The sequence below is a fragment of the Lampris incognitus genome, chromosome 4, assembly GCF_029633865.1.
Source record: "Lampris incognitus isolate fLamInc1 chromosome 4, fLamInc1.hap2, whole genome shotgun sequence".
NCBI lineage: Eukaryota > Metazoa > Chordata > Actinopteri > Lampriformes > Lampridae > Lampris > Lampris incognitus.
The window spans coordinates 9699637-9718816 of NC_079214.1; the positions used below are offsets into that span (position 1 = coordinate 9699637).

General features: G+C 46.2%; 1 protein-coding gene across 1 annotated transcript in view; it reads right to left on the reverse strand.

Annotated features, from left to right (window-relative positions):
- Positions 1-275: 275 nt before the first annotated feature.
- LOC130111586 (anoctamin-5-like) overlaps positions 276-19180 on the reverse strand; it is a 32449-nt gene continuing 13544 nt past the window's right edge. The window contains exons 5-21 of the mRNA XM_056278815.1: positions 16813-16881; positions 16252-16536; positions 15370-15489; positions 14957-15072; positions 14429-14563; positions 13662-13767; positions 13231-13291; positions 11896-12047; positions 11719-11793; positions 11351-11579; positions 9474-9652; positions 9120-9217; positions 6970-7100; positions 4706-4911; positions 3394-3593; positions 2906-3011; positions 276-2779 (exon numbers count right to left, since the gene is read on the reverse strand). Of these exons, the coding sequence (XP_056134790.1) occupies positions 2543-2779; positions 2906-3011; positions 3394-3593; positions 4706-4911; positions 6970-7100; positions 9120-9217; positions 9474-9652; positions 11351-11579; positions 11719-11793; positions 11896-12047; positions 13231-13291; positions 13662-13767; positions 14429-14563; positions 14957-15072; positions 15370-15489; positions 16252-16536; positions 16813-16881 (2505 nt within the window). The 3' untranslated portion in view covers positions 276-2542. The remainder of the gene's footprint in view (positions 2780-2905; positions 3012-3393; positions 3594-4705; positions 4912-6969; positions 7101-9119; positions 9218-9473; positions 9653-11350; positions 11580-11718; positions 11794-11895; positions 12048-13230; positions 13292-13661; positions 13768-14428; positions 14564-14956; positions 15073-15369; positions 15490-16251; positions 16537-16812; positions 16882-19180) is intronic.

The following is a 19180-nucleotide window of genomic DNA, read 5'->3' on the forward strand; positions in this document are numbered from 1 at the left end:
AACAACAATCGGTAGTAATATACTAACTGAAATGTGGGTTTAGCGAACGAGATGTGAGCAGATGCGGTTATTCCAGGATGATGTAAAGGGATCGGGCACCACCTTGTGGCCATTCGCGGCGTAACAGTTATAACATGAAGGTAGAAACTCAGAAAGGTGAATCAGTTCATCTGGACACTCATCTAAAGGGACCTCTTCAACTGACTGACGGTGTGTGTGTCCCCCCCCCCCCCCTTATAAAAGAAGCGTGACTGCACAACATGTAAAGACTCTTCGGTACAGATGATTTATTGATATTAGTTATAGGCTTAATGGACCAACTTCACTTCTGTACATTGGGCTAGAACGAAATTAGGAAATGCAACTGGCGAAATGCTGACAAAGAAAAAAAAAACAATTCATGCACCTTAAGCAGGACAGAGCCGGCCTACCCGCGTTGACCAGCGTGGATCGCTGACAAAACGAGACACGATGTCTTCCGCCGAGACAGTACTGTTAATACAAAAACATATAAAAAAACAAGTAAACACAGACATTTAAGGCATTAGTTTGTTTGTTTGTTAGGAAATCTATTGTACAGGTTACACACGCGACCCGTCTTTTGCCAACTGCATGCTTCCCCCTATGAGGCTCAGCCCCCGCCGGGGGGCTTCTAATGCAGATAAGAGAAAGACATGCTGACTTTTTAACTTTCCACCTCAGGTGCTGATATCTGAACAGCAACTGCGTGACCGACAGCACGAAGCAACGCACGGAGAGAGGTGAAAACAAACGCACACGCTCAGAATACGTCGTATTGTGTGGATACTAAAGGTAACACACCGTGCACGGCTGGGCTGCAGTACAGAACCCAAATCACAACTGGGTTTCATATATATATATTTATATTTATATATATGTGTGTGTGAATGCAGAGGTAGTTCTTAGCCTGGATCCTTTGGTAAAGTTTAGCATAAATGGTGATCTATAGGACGCATTTAACGTATTCTGATTTTAGTGAATACTGTGACTTTTGACGGTCAGCTGTTTTTGTAAGAGTAAAATAAATCTATAACGTGAGAGACCTCTTGAAAATGAATAAAAAAAAAAAACTTATGAAAAGAAAAAAAATCAGCGTCAACTGCTTCAGGAACCAGCCGCCGATTAATAAATTAATTGCGTTCCGAAGCATCTTAAATAGCTAACAGCCTATACTCTCATCTATCTATCTACATGCAGCCGTACCCGCCTGCTCAGTTTCTACACACGAGTCGCTCCCTTCATGAAATTCACGCTCACATGTACACCAGGGAAAAGGTAATTCACGACTCCTCCATCTACTCCTCCATCTACGCTCCATGCATGCTGGAAGACCAGTTCGGTCTACGGTACACGGGTACGAACGATCAACCTAAAACTCAAACTGTACACGAGTGGGCGCTGACTCCCCTCACGGAGTGATGCCGAACTGGTCTGTTCAGGCGAAAACCAACGATTTGCCCCACCGCAGGCCGGCGGTCCCACGCCGGGGAGATTGCACGTTGGCCTCCGGTTGCCGTCTCTGCGTATGTAATATGGATGTGTGACTGCACAAAGAGGAATTTGAACGACGCATATATCAAATGGCATGACGTATCGATTAATGCAAGTTAATTGACTGTAACGGCATCAGTTTAAGACTTGGTTTAAATGGGCAGTCTCTAAACCCAGCCAGCCATCCATTATCCGAACCGCTTATCCTGCTCTCGGGGTCGCGGGGATGCGGGAGCCTATCCCAGCAGTGATTGGGCGGGCAGGCGGGGAGACGCCCTGGACAGGATGCCGGGCCATCACACAGGGGCTATGACTGATTTGAATGTTTAAAAACAACATATAACGAGATATTGAATATAATGTAATAATATGTTCCTCCCTTTATAGAGATATATGTAAGTACATTCATCGTTGACAGACAGAAGTTACTATACAATATTCATATATATATCTTCATATATGTCTTGAGCACAGTACTGATGGAGGTAAATGTTCCTCCCGGTTGACTTGAAATGTTCAGGTTATTCAGAAGGGTGCTGACATTATTCTGTCAGGGTACTTGTTGTAGTTTGGACATGTGATCTGCAGAGCTTCGCGTCCCATAACATCTCCCAACGCCGAATAAGGACAACTTGCATTTAAAACAAGATGACGGGAGGCGGGATCCTCACTAGGTTGATATGCAAATATTTCATATTCGGTGGAAATTTTCCCGATGCCTCTCGACAAGATCCTAATATAGGATTACAGTGTGGAACACGGCTGCGTTTCACTCGTGTACGAAGTAAAAAGATATTAAAGACATCGATGGCAAATAGTAGCACTTTAGTCTCACTGGTCGAAGCCCTTGGTTATGATCGTTCTCGGTGGAGAGAAACTTCTCCGCGCCGGAGACCTTCAGGTACTTCGGCTCGGAGTACTCGGAGGCAGGCAGGGCAGGGCCGGGCAGGGCAGGGCTGGGCAGGGCCGGGCCGGGCAGGGCAGGGCAGGGCAGGGCAGGGCAGGGCAGGGCAGGGCAGGGCAGCGGAGTCTACAGGCACTCAGACAGCACTTCGTGCTTGTCCACAGCAGCGGTGTACTCGGAGCTGAGCTCTGAGCACGGCTCCGTGGCGAAACTGGCGCTCAGCTGAAGTTTGAGCTTCTCCACCTCGTAGTTATGCAGGTATTCCTGGATCAGGTAGCGCTCCCGTTTGATCCGGGCCTTCACCTCTGACGGGACGTCTGGGATCAACCAGGCCACGAAGAACTTCACCACAAACACCACGTGCTGGAGAGGGTCAGGGAATTTACTGGACGTTAGCTGGCGATATGCTACCTCATGTAATACGTTAACTGAGCAATGAAACGAGTGGAAAAGAGCGGAGGCTGTTTCTTAAAAGATGGTGTGTCTCACCTCCATGATGATGATGAAGGCCATTTTGGCTGCCAGGATGTGCCAGAACTGCATTGTGTGGGTGTACTCCTTCTGGTGGCCAGGAGGGTAGCGGTAATCACGGTACCTGGGCAGAGCAACGCACAGATCCAGCGTCATACGACAATAAATACACGGTGTACTCCCGCATTACAACAAGCCTTCACTTCAGTACCGCTCAATAATTCATCAAACCAAGTAAAACTATAAACTACAACTAAAAAAGTCCATAAAAATGTTTTAATCAGATTTCATGTGAATTCTCAAGTTAAACAAACACAAGGTATTCATTGAGCTGATCATCTGCCCCCTGGTGGCTAACATAAGATATTACATAACACTATCATAAAACATTGTTACTTTCAAATTCTGCAGTATAAATGGTAATAATGATGAATACAGCAATGAAGAAATAATTTAAAAAATGCAGACTATAGAAAAAGCAGACTCACAATAAGCAATGTCGTTACCTGCAGGTGGTGATGGAGCTATCGTACCACTCGCGTCTCTCTCCGTCGAGGGGCACGCTGTAGTTCGAGATCTGAGGGAATTTGTATATGGACAGGCTGTTGTTGATGTAGCCCTTCATGGTGGCCTCCTTGTCGTCATGGTAGGCATACAGATAGACCAGCCGGGGGATCATGTCTGATGTGAACGCCATGATGAATGCCTGGGAGGAAGGAGGGCCCGTCGAGCCGTCAGTGAAACGTCCAGTGGAGCAGGCGTGAAAAGGAGGGGTGCGAGATGCACATTTATACACTCAAATAAAAACTATAAAAGCACTAAAAGCAGAAACTAAACTGAGACAAGCTTTAAATGGATAGTAAAAGTAAAATAAATACAGGCCAGGTAGGCAACTTGTAATATTAAGAGCCTGTCTAAAAAGTGTCGGACACATTTGACCATTTACGAGAAAATTGTGTGTTTTTGTGTTGTTGTGCTAATGCCACTTGGAGGCGCCATGTTTTCTGCTACATGGTGTTACACGATAGACTACGCCGAGAAACTCAACTGTTCATTTTAAATACAGAAGAGACAAAATGCACCAACTGAAATCCACAGCGGCAGACAAGATGGGAGAAAGCGGCGTGGGGGCCAGCGAGCGCCAGCTGGTCAGCCGAGGCACTTCTGCACAGGAAAGTGGTGTAAAAAAACCACTGACGCAACGACCTGCGATTGCGTTACATTGAGCCTTTACATTCTGTGTGCAGAACCTCCATGATTTCTGAGCAGTCATGTGAGCTGGTCTGGTGGATTCAGGTCTGGAGGTTTTAATGGCGGCGCCCATGAAATCATCAATGACAAGAGAATTTTGCTCAAAATCTGACTTTGAGGGACGATATTTTTTAAAAAAATTCTGATATACTTTATTAATTCCCGTGGGGAAATTACGCTCTGCATTTAACCCATCCTAGCTGTGTAGCTAGGAGCAGTGGGCAGCCGCCGTGCAGAACCCGGGGACCGACTCCAGTTCTTCTTACCATGCCTCGATCAGGAGCACAGACAGGAGTATTAACCCTAACATGCATGTCTTTCTGATGGTGGGGGAAACCGGAGCACCCGGAGAAAACCCACCGCAGACACGGGGAGAACATGCAAACTCCACACAGAGGACGACCTGGGATGACCCCCAAGGTTGGACAACCCCGGGGTTCGAATCCAGGACCTTCCTGCTGTGAAGTGACGGCGCTAACCACTGTGCCAACCGTGCCGCCCAAAATTCATTTTTCTCTAGGATTTACAAAAACGACTTGAACGCGACTTAATAATACTAACACTCACGTTAGTGACAACAGACAGGATGGCTACCACATTGAGGATCTCCTGCCAGGCGCCAATGTTTCTGGCCTTCGCTGCCACGGGCCTTCTGAACTGGGTGGTGAACTTCCAGGCGTCCACCCTGATCTCCAAGATGTTGTTGAAGAGGGCCAGCAGCGGTGCCAAGGGGAAGGAAGCCACGAAAAGGGTAATGAAGCCAAACTGGATCACTATGGAGGAAACACAATTAGGAGGCAAAAGGAGAGAATTAGGAGATACAGCGTCAGGGGAGACGAGCGAGTGCGAGGAAAGGGGAGTGGGATGAAGGAAAGAGAGCAACAGAGGAGGCGCTATAGAGATTTGAAATTCCATCACTGCTTTGAATATCTAGATATGAACTCAAAATGAAAGATTATTTTTCTGATTTTGGCTTGTTTTACATATCTGACTACAGTTTAACTCGTTAAAGGATACTTCCATTTTCTTTATAACCTGGGTCTTATACATGTAGTTTTTCCCACCATGCATATCAGTTATGACATCACATTACTCACTCGCTTCATTGTGGAGATGCTGGACACGGGACCACTACTACAGCTTTATAATGGCGTCTTATTGGGCCGCCGAACACACGTTTCAACAAGTCCAAGTTAACTCAATTATCCAAACCACATATTTAAAAGTAAGACAACACTGAAAGTTGTAAGCCGAAATGCCCATTACAACGGTCCAGAGGGACTGTCTGGATCATCCTGAAGGAATAACCACCTCCCCCTCCCTTCAGGTGCATGTCCGAAGTTTGTGTTTACGACCTCAGAGGTCACACGACTTGACTGGTGTTCAGGTTCTCTGGTTGGAAATATCAGGTAGTTATAGTAACCAGATATCTATGAACATGGACAGTGTTAGAAACCCTTTCTGATGGCCAGTCAACATAGCATGTTAGCTTATGCTACAGTAGAGACGTGGGTCCGCTGGCTTGTTACAATGACTAGGTGATCAAAATGAAAAGAGAATAATCAAGTTTATCATTTTGTTCCCATCACCCATTTGTGCCACCATTTTTATTGACATGAAAATTTGTGACTTGGGCATCCGGGTAGCGTAACGGTCTATTCCATTGCCTACCAACATGGGGATCGCCGGTTCAAATCCCCGTGTTACCTCCGGCTTGGTCGGGCGTCCCTACAGACACATTTGGCCGTGTCTGCAGGTGGGAAGCCGAATGTGGGTATGTGTCCTGGTCACTGCACTAGCGCCTCCTCTGGTCGGTCAGGGGGGAATAGCGTGATCATACCACGTGCTACGTCCCCCTGGTGAAACTGTCAGGTGAAAAGAAGTGGCTGGTGACTCCACGTGTATCGGAGGAGGCATGTGGTAGTCTACAGCCCTCCCCGGATCGGCAGAGGGGGCGGAGCAGCGACCGGGATGACTCAGAAGAGGGGGGTAATTGGCCGGATACAACTGGGAAGAAAAAGGGGGGACCCCCCCCAAAAAATTCTGCGACTTGAAAACTCCCCAATTTGCTGCCGGCAGTTATGTCTTGGGCGTTCATGTGTGGGGAGCTTGTAAATTTCATGACATTACATTACAGTCATTTAGCCGACGCTTTTGCTCCCCTCTTTAGACGACCTGGTGGTCCCAGGCTCCCCCTGAAGCACCATATCGATACTTAACTCAGTGCGGACACCCAATCGGAACAGTCCACTGCAGCCCAGAGCTCAATCGATCCAGCAGCCTCAGCCTCCTGGTGACTTGGATTACGGTAAATATGGCAGTAAACATGGTAAATACGATATTTCTAAGGGACACTTGGGGGCACTACACTTGCTGTAGGAATCCATGCCTGCATGCCGTTTTCTTTATAGTGTATGTGGCTCACTTTTACATAGGCTATCATGGAAAATCCAAATCATAGTAAACCTGCTGCAGTGGCTGAATATTTACCAGCCCATTAGAAAGATGACCGGGTCCGGCCGGGCTTGCTGAAACAAGTCTGATGCTCATGTTCAGCTGCCCCAAAACAACGCCGTAGGGAAACTTAAACTCCATCCATCCAGCCATTATCCAAACCGCTTATCCTGCGCTCAGGGTCATGGGATGCTGGAGCCTATCACAGCAGTCACTGGGCGGCAGGCGGGGCGACACCCTGGACAGGCCGCCAGGGGTAAAATGATATCATAATCAATATGCACCATGGCAAAAACATTAAAAAAAAATAAGGCCCAGGTTGTAAAAGAATGAAACTACCCGTTAACCTTGTCTGAATCCCAGTGTTGTAACCTCACCCATCTCCAGGTATTCGTAGAAGAGGCCGAGTTGGCTGAAGTTCAGCAGGTCGTGGTCCTGCTCCCAGCGACTGTACTGGTTTTCAGGTTGGTGTCGTCCTTTTCTGCTACCCCACCAGTTACGCATCAGCCTGTCCAGAGAGGAGTAAAATAGTGAGCACAAAATATCAAGGAGGGCCCGCTTATTAATAGAATAGAACAGAACAGAATACAGACAGACGGATAGACAGATAGACAGACAGATAGATAGATAGATAGATAGATAGATAGATAGATAGATAGATAGACAGACAGACAGACAGACAGACAGACAGACAGACAGACAGACAGACAGATAGATAGATAGGCAGACAGATAGATAGATAGATAGATAGATAGATAGATAGATAGATAGATAGATAGATAGATAGATAGATAGATAGGCAGATAGATAGATAGATAGATAGATAGATAGATAGATAGATAGATAGATAGATAGATAGATAGATAGATAGATAGATAGATAGATAGACAGATAGACAGATAGATACACAGATAGATAGATACACAGATAGATAGATAGATAGATAGATAGATAGATAGATAGATAGATAGATAGATAGATAGATAGATAGATAGATAGATAGATAGACAGACAGACAGATAGACAGACAGACAGATAGACAGACAGTGGGGACACATACAGAAAGAGATGACAGCTACTCAGCTCAACACCATTATTCCCCTAAACCACATTTCCATGCAGGGGTTTTTATGTGAACGTCGTCACTTAGGGAAAAATGGAGGTTTGACGCAGACGGCAAATGTCGGCTGAAATCCCCAAACGTGTAAAAACGGTTTTTACATTTGCTCGAGTAAAATAAGTTTTCTATTCAACAAAAAGAAATAAAATCAATTGCAAAGGAAATGTATTTCATCACATTTGTAAAGTAACATTTAAACACGAATAAAATCTAATCACATAATCGGGTCTCCCCGCCTGCCGCCCAGTGACTGCTGGGATAGGCTGCAGCATCCCCGCGACCCTGAGAGCAGGATAAGCGGTTCAGATAATGGATGGATGTATGGATGGATGGATGGACATATTCTTCATCTTAACTTCATACGGGGTGGTCACAGATACCGGTGGATGGAGGCGCAAATAAAACCTTCCTTCGTGTGATTTAGGAGACAAGCACAACAGCGACATTAGATGGGAAGATTTTTTTTAGGTATTTAGTGTGAGATTTATTAGAAAGTGTAGATATTGTTATGGCGCTCGACTCAAACTGGCCCGGGGGAAAAAAAATCAAGGCAACAGTAGAAGAAACCGTCTGACTGGGAGGAGGATAAGAACGTCTACCTTCTTTTTCATTACAATCGTTTTATGTTACAGACATACAGCTGTGTCACCACAGAGACAGCGTCAGTCACACGCCTCGGGTATGAACGGTATGAATGGGGTGAAGGTGAGAGAGGAGAGGAAACTGAAGAAAGACCAACTGGAGTTATTTGATGTTTTAAGTCTCGTGATGCTCATTACAAGATATTTCTCATCCCGCTGGAAGATACTGTGGCCTGTGTCAAGAAAGAGCACTGGTTTCATGATGAGATATTTACCATATAACAACATGAGACTTGCTATGAGTTTTTATCACTCGTCAGGGACAGAAATCTAATAACAAGAAATCTGATTTGAGATTAACTTTATTTTTCAGAGTGATGTCCTGAAACAAATCTTATAATAATCATGAAACATCTGCACCTCCCTGGAAGGAGCAATATTATCTGTGAGAACATTTTACCAGCAACACCTTGAAATAAACGTGACGAGACTTAGAACAAGAGGAAATACCTTGACAAGATGGTCTTCAGAGGAGAGGAGCGAAGACAAGGAGAAGAAAGTAGGAGAGGAGATGGAGAGGAGAGAAGAGAGGACTGGAGAGGACGGGAGACAAAAGAGGAGAGAGGAGAATGGAGGAGAGGAAGAGGAGAGGACAGGAAAGAAAAGAGGAGAAAGGAGAAGAGAGGAGAAAATGAGAGAAGAGGGGAGGGGAGGACAGGAGAGAGGAGAAAAAGAGAGGAGGGGAGGAGAAAGGAGAAGAGAAAATGAGAGAAGAAGAGGACATGAGAGAGAAGGAGAAGATAGGGGAGAGGGGAGAATGGCTTACGGCAGCAGGGCCTCCTGGATGTTCCCCCATAGCTGCTTCCCTGCCATGACGATCACCAGCTGAGTGGTCAGCTCTATCAGACAGCCTCCAGGGTCACACTGGGTCACAGGGACACACGACAGGAGGACAAGTCAGGTCTCCATTGTACTAAACACACATTGTTGACAACTGCTGGAGACCACGAACGAGGGCTGACATGGGTTTCCTGGTCTGAGCCTGCCCCTTTGCTAATCGAACAAGCGTATCTTCTCATTTCAGCTCACCCAGAAGGGTCAACTCGCATTTCAAAATGTATTCCAGGTTCAGATGTTAGAAAAAAAAAAGTTTCTCTGTTAAAAATTAAAAAATGCCCACCTCCTCATTTCTCAATCTGCTCCATTTGCCAAACATGTAGGTGTAGTTACCAGGATATCCCACAAATTTGCCCTTGAAGAAGGCAACATAGAAGCAAGAGGAGTAGTAGTTGACGAACTGAAACAGGAACATCTTCATGGTCAGCTTGTTCTCGTACTCCAGGTGGGTCTTGGGGATTTCTATGGAAAGAAAAAAATAGTTTGAAGAGAGAGAGAAAAAAAAAACCAAGATGTCAATTGCAACTCCTGCTTTCTGTCCTGGACATCTCCTACCTGAAGCAAGACCCCCCCCCACCCTTGCTCCGCCTGCTTGATTAACTGAATTTACACAGCTGGCTGAAGTTATTTTTCCATCGAGTGGTGTGAGATATGATATAGACAAGTTTTTGCCTACATGATAGACCAAGCAAAGATATGGAAATTCCTGAGATAAATATTTTGGAGGGCACGGGAACCGGCGCTGATGCTAAATTTAACAAACCACATATTTTGGCACCATGTTCAGCATCAGCCTGGTACATATTTTGGCCCTGTTCCATCACTTTCCCTTTAACCCTGCCCCCGGCTGGGTGGTGCCGCTTCACAACAAAGCGACGAGGGATCGGGGGAAACTATTTAACTACGAAATGAGATACCGCAATGGATAAAGTCTATAAATTTACAATATCAATAGTGAGTGGGCCCTGTGATGGCCTGGTGGCCTGTCCAGGGTGTCTCCCCGCCTGCCGCCCAATGACTGCTGGGATAGGCTCCAGCATTCCTGAGACCCCGATTGGGATAAGCGGCTTGGATAATGGATGAAGGGATGGAACATCTTTTCGTTAACATCATCAGTAGCCGAGTAACCAGCGAAATGTGGCAAGAACACATGATCAGCAGCTTTATGTGCTTCCAACCGAACCTCTGCAGCTGGTTAGCTCTGCTAGCTAGTTTCTATTGAGGTCACATGGTCTGATGTACCATCTTTTACATCACAGATATTCTCCTTTACATGGACAGGAAGCACTTCTGATTTAATCAACTTTATCAATTTCACCGGGCTAATATCATATTCACATTTGTACATACAAAGAGATCAAACCTAATTTTACTAATTTTTCTTTTAAAATAACCATCGGCTTTTTTAAATCCGTGAACAGTTAAGAACATATGAATGTATGTCTCAGTGTCTTAACACTGATTCATTTTCAGGCTCCTTTGATCGGATTTCTTTTTTCCTCGGGTGTATTGTTGTATTTATTTTTTGTGACGTGCCTTTCACCCCTTTTCATTTCATTTGCCCCCTGATTTATCATGGACATGACATCTCTGAAGAAAGTTTTCTCCTGACTCCGTACCATTGTTGTAAGATGTTTGTCATGAAGAATCAACAATACAACCTATTGTATGTGAATTCAACCAAGATGTTCCGACTGAGCTGACTTTTTTTTTTTTTGCATAATCGTTTGTGAAGGAATACTTTTATTTGTCTATGTCTTTACTGGCACTAGCAGCCGTTTTCAACCTACTTCAGCCAAAGTCTGAAATGCATTCCTTCAGCCACTCGAGTCTGCATCTGGAAATGCTCCGTTTGAAGGGCCACGTGGAGGGCTAGATGAACCCCCCCAATCCCAAATGATGGGGGAACCCTACACTACACTGAGGGGTAGGGTCGAGTGGTCGGGCTAAAGGGGACTATTGGGACAGGGCCTTTTTCCTCTTCTTTCTGCAGCACAGAGGCACTGTGTTGCTTAATTTCTAAATTAAAAAGAAACTTCTGTCGCTGGGTTCATTGTTTTTATTACCCCCGACCACGTCAACTAGAAAGCGGGGTGTATTCCTGACCTCTGAAGTCCTCGGTAACAGCTCAGTAGCATGGAGTCGCATAAAGGTCCTCACCCATATCAGTGATCCAGATGGCCACGCGTTCATAGAAGAAGTTGAGGATCATGATGATGACAAAGTTGATGCAGGAAGCGGTGACAGAGGTGGCCAGCTGTGGCGTGATGAGGTTGCCCACCAGCTGGATCTTCCTCGTGTGACTTTCTTTCATGATACGTGCAAAGGCGGCAAACACGGCCAGCCTGTAGGCTATCACCCCGATAATACAGGCCACTATGAGAGAAATCTGTGGAGAACATACACACAGGCTGTGAATGTCTGAGGCAGTACAGAAAGAGAAACTGCTGCTGTTTCCTGTGTACAGTGCACAAAGAGACTGACACACACACACACACACACACACACAGGACTGAACCTTCTATTACCCAAAAGATAACAGTTGCTCCAGAGAGGCAGAAGCGAGCACACTTGCTGGTGACGGGGAGGTAAGGCTCCATTTCCTGTAAGTCGAGTTAATAATAGTAATAATAATCAATAATCTTATTATTTAATGAGCCACATGGTACAATGTTTGCCACGCGTGCACCAATGTTCTGCGGTACCTGAGTTATCCTGTTGAGTCTCCTGCTAGTGCACCTGATTTCAAATTCAGGTCGCATCTGAAGCTGCTGTTGTTCCTCCTCAAAGTCCACCAGGTCCCACTCGTACTCCAGCCGGGCCTGCCGTCGCTTCCAGAACTCCAGGAATAGCGTCACTGCCAAGCAGACGGAGAGAAGAGACACAAAGACCTAGATAAAACTTCAGCAAAGCGAGGCTAGATCTGCAGAAGTGACGCTAACTGAAGTACTAAGTAATACTGGTGGCAAGGAACGGGGCCAGGGAGAGGTTAGGAACCTGGGCTGAGACAGTAGGAGTGTAGGGGTAATGCTGAAATGACTGACCATACCGGTGTTTTTTCATGTTTTCACCTGTACTATAAATTAAATATCCCAACCACTTTCCCCAAAGTATACCATCATCTTTATCCATCCATCCATTATCAAGCTGCTTATCCCAATCGGGGTTGTGGGATGCTGGAGCCTAAGCCAGCAGTCATTGGGCGGCAGACAGGGAGACACCCTGGACAGGCCGCCAGGCCATCACACATTCACACCTAAGGACAATTTAGTACAGCCGATTCACCTGACCTACATGTCTTTGGACTGTGGGGGGGGGAGGAACCGGAGCACCCGGAGGAAACCCATGCAGACACGGGGATAACATGCAAATTCCACACAGAGGACGACCCGGGACGACCCCCAAGGTTGGACTACCCCGGGGTTCGAACTCAGGACCGTCTTCCTGTGACCACTGTGCCACCGTGCCGCCATCGTGTTTATGATGTTTTGAATAGTTTTCCCACTTTCTAGGCAGCCGCTGTTTTCCATTCATTTCAGTGTGGTATGAAATTCAATTTGCCGAGAAACAGGTAATCCATCACAGTGAGCATTTGGTCGCCTTTAATTTGAGTCCAAGTTACCTTATCATTGTGGGATAACGCAGCCAAAAGTGTGACTTGATTTCAGAAAATAGTTAATGGAAAAATTATTGTTTTACAAATGAAGTTCAGACATCCATAACTTCTACATGACTGTTAGGTTAAGAAGCAGAGAATTTTAAGGCGGATTTATCACTTGAACTTTTCAATTACAAAAAGGGGGGGTGGGGGGGGGAATCAAGCCATCTAAAATCTCAAAACTGTATTATGTTTTGGAAAATGGTCAGAAGTAATGTAAAGTATACTTGATTCACATGCCAAAACAGGAACAAAATAGCGGTATGGTCCTTTAAGTGGGGAAAAAGCTGCGACTGGGCCAGTCTGCCTCCTCCCAGATGGGAGGGCTCTGGAAGTATTTCACAGGTTAAATACAAGAGGGCCGGCATGGACAGCCACTTACCCCAAATCCCCATAAATATGGCAAAGAACACTGTCGCCTCATTATCAAACAGATGGGATTGCTGGAAGAGAGAGAGCGGCACAGGATAAGTTCCTTATCAGCTGGGAGGAAGTGACACGCTGAGCGCCAACCGGGTGACAGACTGCACACTCGGCAGGACACGCCTGGCGTTTCACTGGCTGCAGTCGACTCCAACGAACAGTCAATCATTCAACAGTCGCTTAAGATGAGGGACAGAGCTGTGCGGTGTGAATTCAGGAGCTCCACAAGATCATTTTTATGGGTGTTGGTATAAAAATATTCAGTTCTCATCGCATACACAAGTGAAACAAGTATGGAACAATAACAGGAAGATTTGCTGTGGTTTTAAGATGCCAGGTGTGAGAGGTTTTTCTCGAAGTTAATCTGAACTATTTAATGCAGTCCTTTACCCAGGATGAGAGACAGGTCGAGTTGAGCTTCCAAAAACTGCAGTTTCTATCACAAAGTGGACACATCATGATGTCTCCTCCAACGTTGGGATCACAGATTTCCTTACTGAGGAGAGGTAAAAGAATGGAGAGAAACGACTGAGGATATGATGTCTTTTAAAAACCAGCATAACATACATTTAGCAGTTTCCAAGGAAACCCATCCATCCATTATCCAAACCGCTTATCCTGCTCTCAGGGTCGCAAGGATACTGGAGCCTATCCCAGCAGTCATTGGGCGGCAGGCAGGAAGACACCCTGGACAGGCCGCCTGTCCATCACAGAGCCAACACACACACATTCACACCTAGGGACAATTTAGTACGGCCGATTCACCTGACCTACATGTCTTTGGACTGTGGGAGGAAACCGGAGCCCTCAGAGGAAACCCACGCAGACACGGGGAGAACATGCAAACTCCACACAGAGGACGACCCGGGACGACCCCCAAGGTTGGACTACCCCGGGGCTCGAACCCAGGACCTTCTTGCTGTGAGGCAACCACGCTAGCCACTGCGCCACTGCGCCGCCCCCAAAGAAACTCCTTCCTTGCATATAATTAGATTTACTGACATCGGCTTGGAACAGAATTAAAATGAGTATTGCATCCAGTTGTTATTAGCATGACTCGGTTAAGCCTCGAAGAAGCCCAGTAATAAGACTGTCAGTGGATTGACGAATGACTTGTACCTGAACAGAGACCCCTGACGCCCCCTGGTGGTACTAACCTCGAGATGTTGTCGTCATAACTGAGGACTCCATAGGTAAAACATATTACGCCCATGACAGCTGCAAAGAACAGCATCTCCGTGTAGAAGCCCAGCCAGGCAAAGTAGATCCCAATCTTTTCTCCATAATACTTCCTGAAAGCAAAAAGATTACGTGAACATCGAAACGGTGTCGTTGAACTCCCGAGATTGTACGCATACCAGTACGCGCTGTCATGTGCTTCTACCTCAGGCATGTATGTAAGTGACCTGCTAACATCGATTCCAGCATCTCTGATAAATTCTCTGCACCACTGCACGTTATCACCTCTTATTCCACCTGTACGAGTCGCTCCTTGTGTGTAGATCTGAAGATTGTTGTGTTGTAGTGTTGTCATTCCATGTTAACTACACTGAGAGAGTCAAATTCCATGTTTGTGCAAACCTACATGGCCAATAAATCTGATTCTGAGATGACCACGTCGAATTCACCGTTAACTGCGCCGGAGGGGGATTATCGAGGGGTGTGGATGTACGTGGCTCTGTTACCTGATGAGGTTGAGCGGCTGCTCTTTGTAGAACGAGAGGAACCTGGCCCAGTGCTTGTACAGCGTGTAGCGTTCACTCTCACATTCAGCGTTCCTGGCCCTTTTCCAGTATCGACACTGAGAGGAGGAGGAGAGGTTGTGGAACGCGGGTCATTGAGTTTAAAAAGCCCTGAAACATTTTTATAATGCTCCTTTTTTAATCAGCTATATTACAATTAGCTGGATTTTTGTAGCAGGAATGAGGAATGAGTACGGTGTTGGGAGCAAAATGATCTGGCATAAAACTACAATGGGCAGTGTGTAACTATCCGAACACCATGCTGGTTAAAAACACAGCCCTGGTTAATGCACAGAGGATAAATCCCCACAATATCATCACATGGTAGTAGCACCAGTGTGTCCTGCTCGTCTTACGTCGTGGAGAGGGAACGCTGCAGAGTAAGTCCCGTTGCTCAGCAGGCGTTTGATTCCTTTCTTGTCTTTTTCCTTTCGGTCCTCTTTGAAATATGCACAGCGAGACAGGATGTAGTACACCTAACACGGCAAAACAGAAAAACACAAGACCTCCGTTGTTCATTCATGAGGTAATACTGTTCCAAACCCAGATGTGTGTGTGTGTGTTATACCATCTCTCTGTACCAAACCAGAAAATGTATCCATAATTCCCGAGGTGGCGTCATGACCTCATTTTCCATCTTTGCCAATTGACTTTTCCTTGCAGATAAGCTGCGTTTGTGCCCGTCTCTCCCAAATGTTCCACGTCCAGGAGAAGGCCCTCAGTGATACGGCTGAACTTTCATAGGGCACTGGATAATTTCACAAGAGTTCAGTTGCATTCCATACCAGTTAAGGGGAACTGCACTGACTGACATTGTTTAAAACGTTTACATCACCCCCCCCAACACTCGAGACTCGTAAACAGGAGCAAGTATCCCGACCAAGCTAAAAAAAAATACAACTAACCGAATTCTCTATTCCGTGATGTAAACTGGGTGCCGTTACACAACGACGACAGTGAAATTGAATCAAAGTTGTGTTTTTTGAGCTCTTAAATCCAAATAATCCTTAGTAAACGTGACAGTTGTGATACACAAGCCATTCCAATATTGTGTGCAGAAACTGTGGGTAACTGTTTTCGCAACCAGTTTCCCGGTTCCTGGGTTAGACTGTTAATTGGATTATGGAGACGTTAATGTTCATAACAAAGATTTGAACGCCTATGATGCATTATAGTAATCCCATTACGCAGCCTCTGATGTGGTTTCGCGTTTTAACCCTTAAGCAGCCACCACTTACGATTCTGTTTCTGGTGGAGGGTGAGAACAATGTGTCCTTGTCATTGATGAGGAAGAAGTCAATCTTGCCCTTGTCAAAGGGGGAGGTGAAGTAGTCCGGCTCCGGGTGGATGATGTGCTCCGGCAGGCGGAAAGGTTGCGAAAGCCACTCCAGGGTCACGTCTTGGGCGTTGGGGATGTCACTGGCCTTAAAAGGAACCTTAATCTTCAAGACATCAGCGTAGGTGGCGAGCACCTCCCACGGAGCATGGATCTTCAAGAAGTACGTCTTTCCGTCATCCGATTCCTGGGACAAGTGTGGATGGGGCAGAAACATGAGCTTCGGTTCACCAAACCGTTTTAAACGTCACATTGTTTTTTGTTTTTTTTATTTTCTTACCCTATGTTGGAAAGACTCTTGAACTATTCAGTTAAGATACTACCATATATCACACAGGTGGGGGTGGGGGGGAGTCAATAATTAACAATCATCAATCCCTTTAACAGTCTGTCACTACACTGTGATGTGCCTTAGTGTCAGGTCCACTAGGGGGCGGAAGTGCTCCACGGTTGAATTTCTTACTGATTTGTCCTCCGTCTCCAGCTCCAGCCCTGCTTTCTTAAGGCTGGCCTCAAACGCCCTCCTCCTCTCCTGTGTTTTGGAAAGAACACACGTTAAGTTAAAAAACAAAACTCATCAACACGACAATAAGGCGATAGGTTGTGAACACTTTTGAACTAATTAGTGAATGAATAATAATGATGTTGTAGTGGTTATGGGGCTACATAATTCCCCTTATTGAGCTAGTAGGAACGTTAGTTTACAGCTGCTGTTTCCTCGGTTCGGGTTTACAGTGACACACTTCCGCTGCGCGGGTTTTTTGTTGCCGTTGTAATGGTGGAAGGAATAAACGGTGCACGTTGTGTAGCCGAAAGAGAAAGTTGTCACCACTCCTGCTTGAGCTCCTCTACAATGTCCTTGTGACAGCAAACGGGATAATTAAACCCTACGCGGGTAGTTTTGAAAACGTAGCTTTTTCTACGCGTTTTAGCTTTTCGCCCACACGCAAACTGCCTTTTAGGCCTCTGAAAATTGACCCCCCCCCCCCCCGTCCAAGGTGAAGATATCCGGAAACCCCCGTTTTCATTGTTGACGAAACGGCGTCTCGGGCTTGTGACGTCAGAGCGTGCGCCGTTATTTCCGTTGTTTACACGGGGCGACATTTTGCGCAATGGCGGAGGTGGCCAGAATAGTGCCTGTTGTAACCTTGCTAACAGGACTTTTCACATGTTTACACATAACTGTGCCATTACTGTGCCCCTGTTATTGAGGAACGCTGAGATACAGAGGCGCCAGGAGGCGCTACGGAGGTCACCGCTACATTAATAAATACATACATAAAAATACATATGTAACCGGTTATTTTGTTGCCCGGTGCGGGATTCGTACGAGCACCACAAGGCGACATCACTAACCGCTCGACTAAAGGGTCAGACCCGTTAGCTAGGGGCTAACGTGTCTTATTAGTAGTTTACAGTCGTCACCCTCTCCCGGAAGTGCGCCCTGGCGCTTTGTTCTTCCCGCACTCCGAAGAGACTTCTGAGGATCTGCACACTTCCGGATCCCACCGCTGCCACCGATGTAACCGGTTATTTTCTTGCCCGGTGCGGGATTCGATACGAGGTGTACTGCACCACAAGGCGACGTCACTAACCGCTCGGCTAAAGGGTCAGACCCGTTAGCTAGGGGCTAACGTGTCTTATTACTAGTTTACACATAGTTAGGTTACATGGGTAGGTTAGGGTTATATCGCCACCCGTTGGTTTGGCGTGCTCCTGACAGCGCTGCCATTGTGTTTTTGCGCTTGTGTGGACGGGTTTTTTTTACGAATGAGGGAGGGAAACCCCTGTTTTCCAAAACACCCGTGTACGTGTGGACCAGGCATTATTCGGTGATGGAATTAATTAAAAGAGGTGACGTGAAACGGGGGAGTATTACCAGTAAAAAATGCAAAGTACATCTTTTCTGGCAAGCCTTTTTATAGATTCCCACCCCTGACTTCTGTTTTGTTCTATTTTTAGCTTGGTCTGTTACTCCCAATGCCCTATGTTTATATTCATTCAATTTATTTATTTATTTATTTCATACATTTGTTTCTAGTTTTTCCCCTTATCCCACCCGATTAACCCAATGGCATATGGCCGGAACTCTTGTGGAATAACTCCCCTGGCTCACGTTTCCACAGGAAGGAGATAGTCGTAACACCAGCTTCCTTCAAACTCGTGTCGGCTGCTCGCGCTATTTGACACGCGGAAGCCTCCTCGCATGGACTGCATCACCTTCAGGCCGCGAAGGAGGCGTAGGGAGAATGCTTTCGGTGGCTTGGCTGCAGGCGCCCGGATGGGCCAGAGGGGTCGCTGGAGAACGACGAGTCCCCGAACACTACACCGGCCTACACCCACTACCCCTCGGGTAAGGGTGGCGTAATGAAGGCCTTACCCCGGGGACGCTCTGGCCGTGGGCGGTTGCGGCGAGTCTGGGATACGAACCTCCCAGCCACGTGACGAGCGGACTGCCAGAACGGCGGTTCGTTCCGCCATCACAGCGGCCCATTCAGTTTATTTTATGTATTTATTTGTATTTTGTGTATTTTGTGTAAAGCACTTTGTAACTGTATGTTTTTAAAAGTGCTATATAAATACAAATTTGCTTGCTTCTTGTGTATCTAGAGTACTTCCTGCGTGCCATCTGATTCCCCCAGACCTCATCATCCCTTGTTGGTATCGACATAAATCTCCATCACACTATCCAGATTTCGCCTCAGCCTCTCTTCTGTCATGTTTCTCTAATTCAATTCAACCCAAAATGAACCTTTTATTGCACGTCTTGAGAGTTGTTTTTTTTAATAACTGGATCTGTGGGTCACATGTTAGCTAGTCATCATTTCACT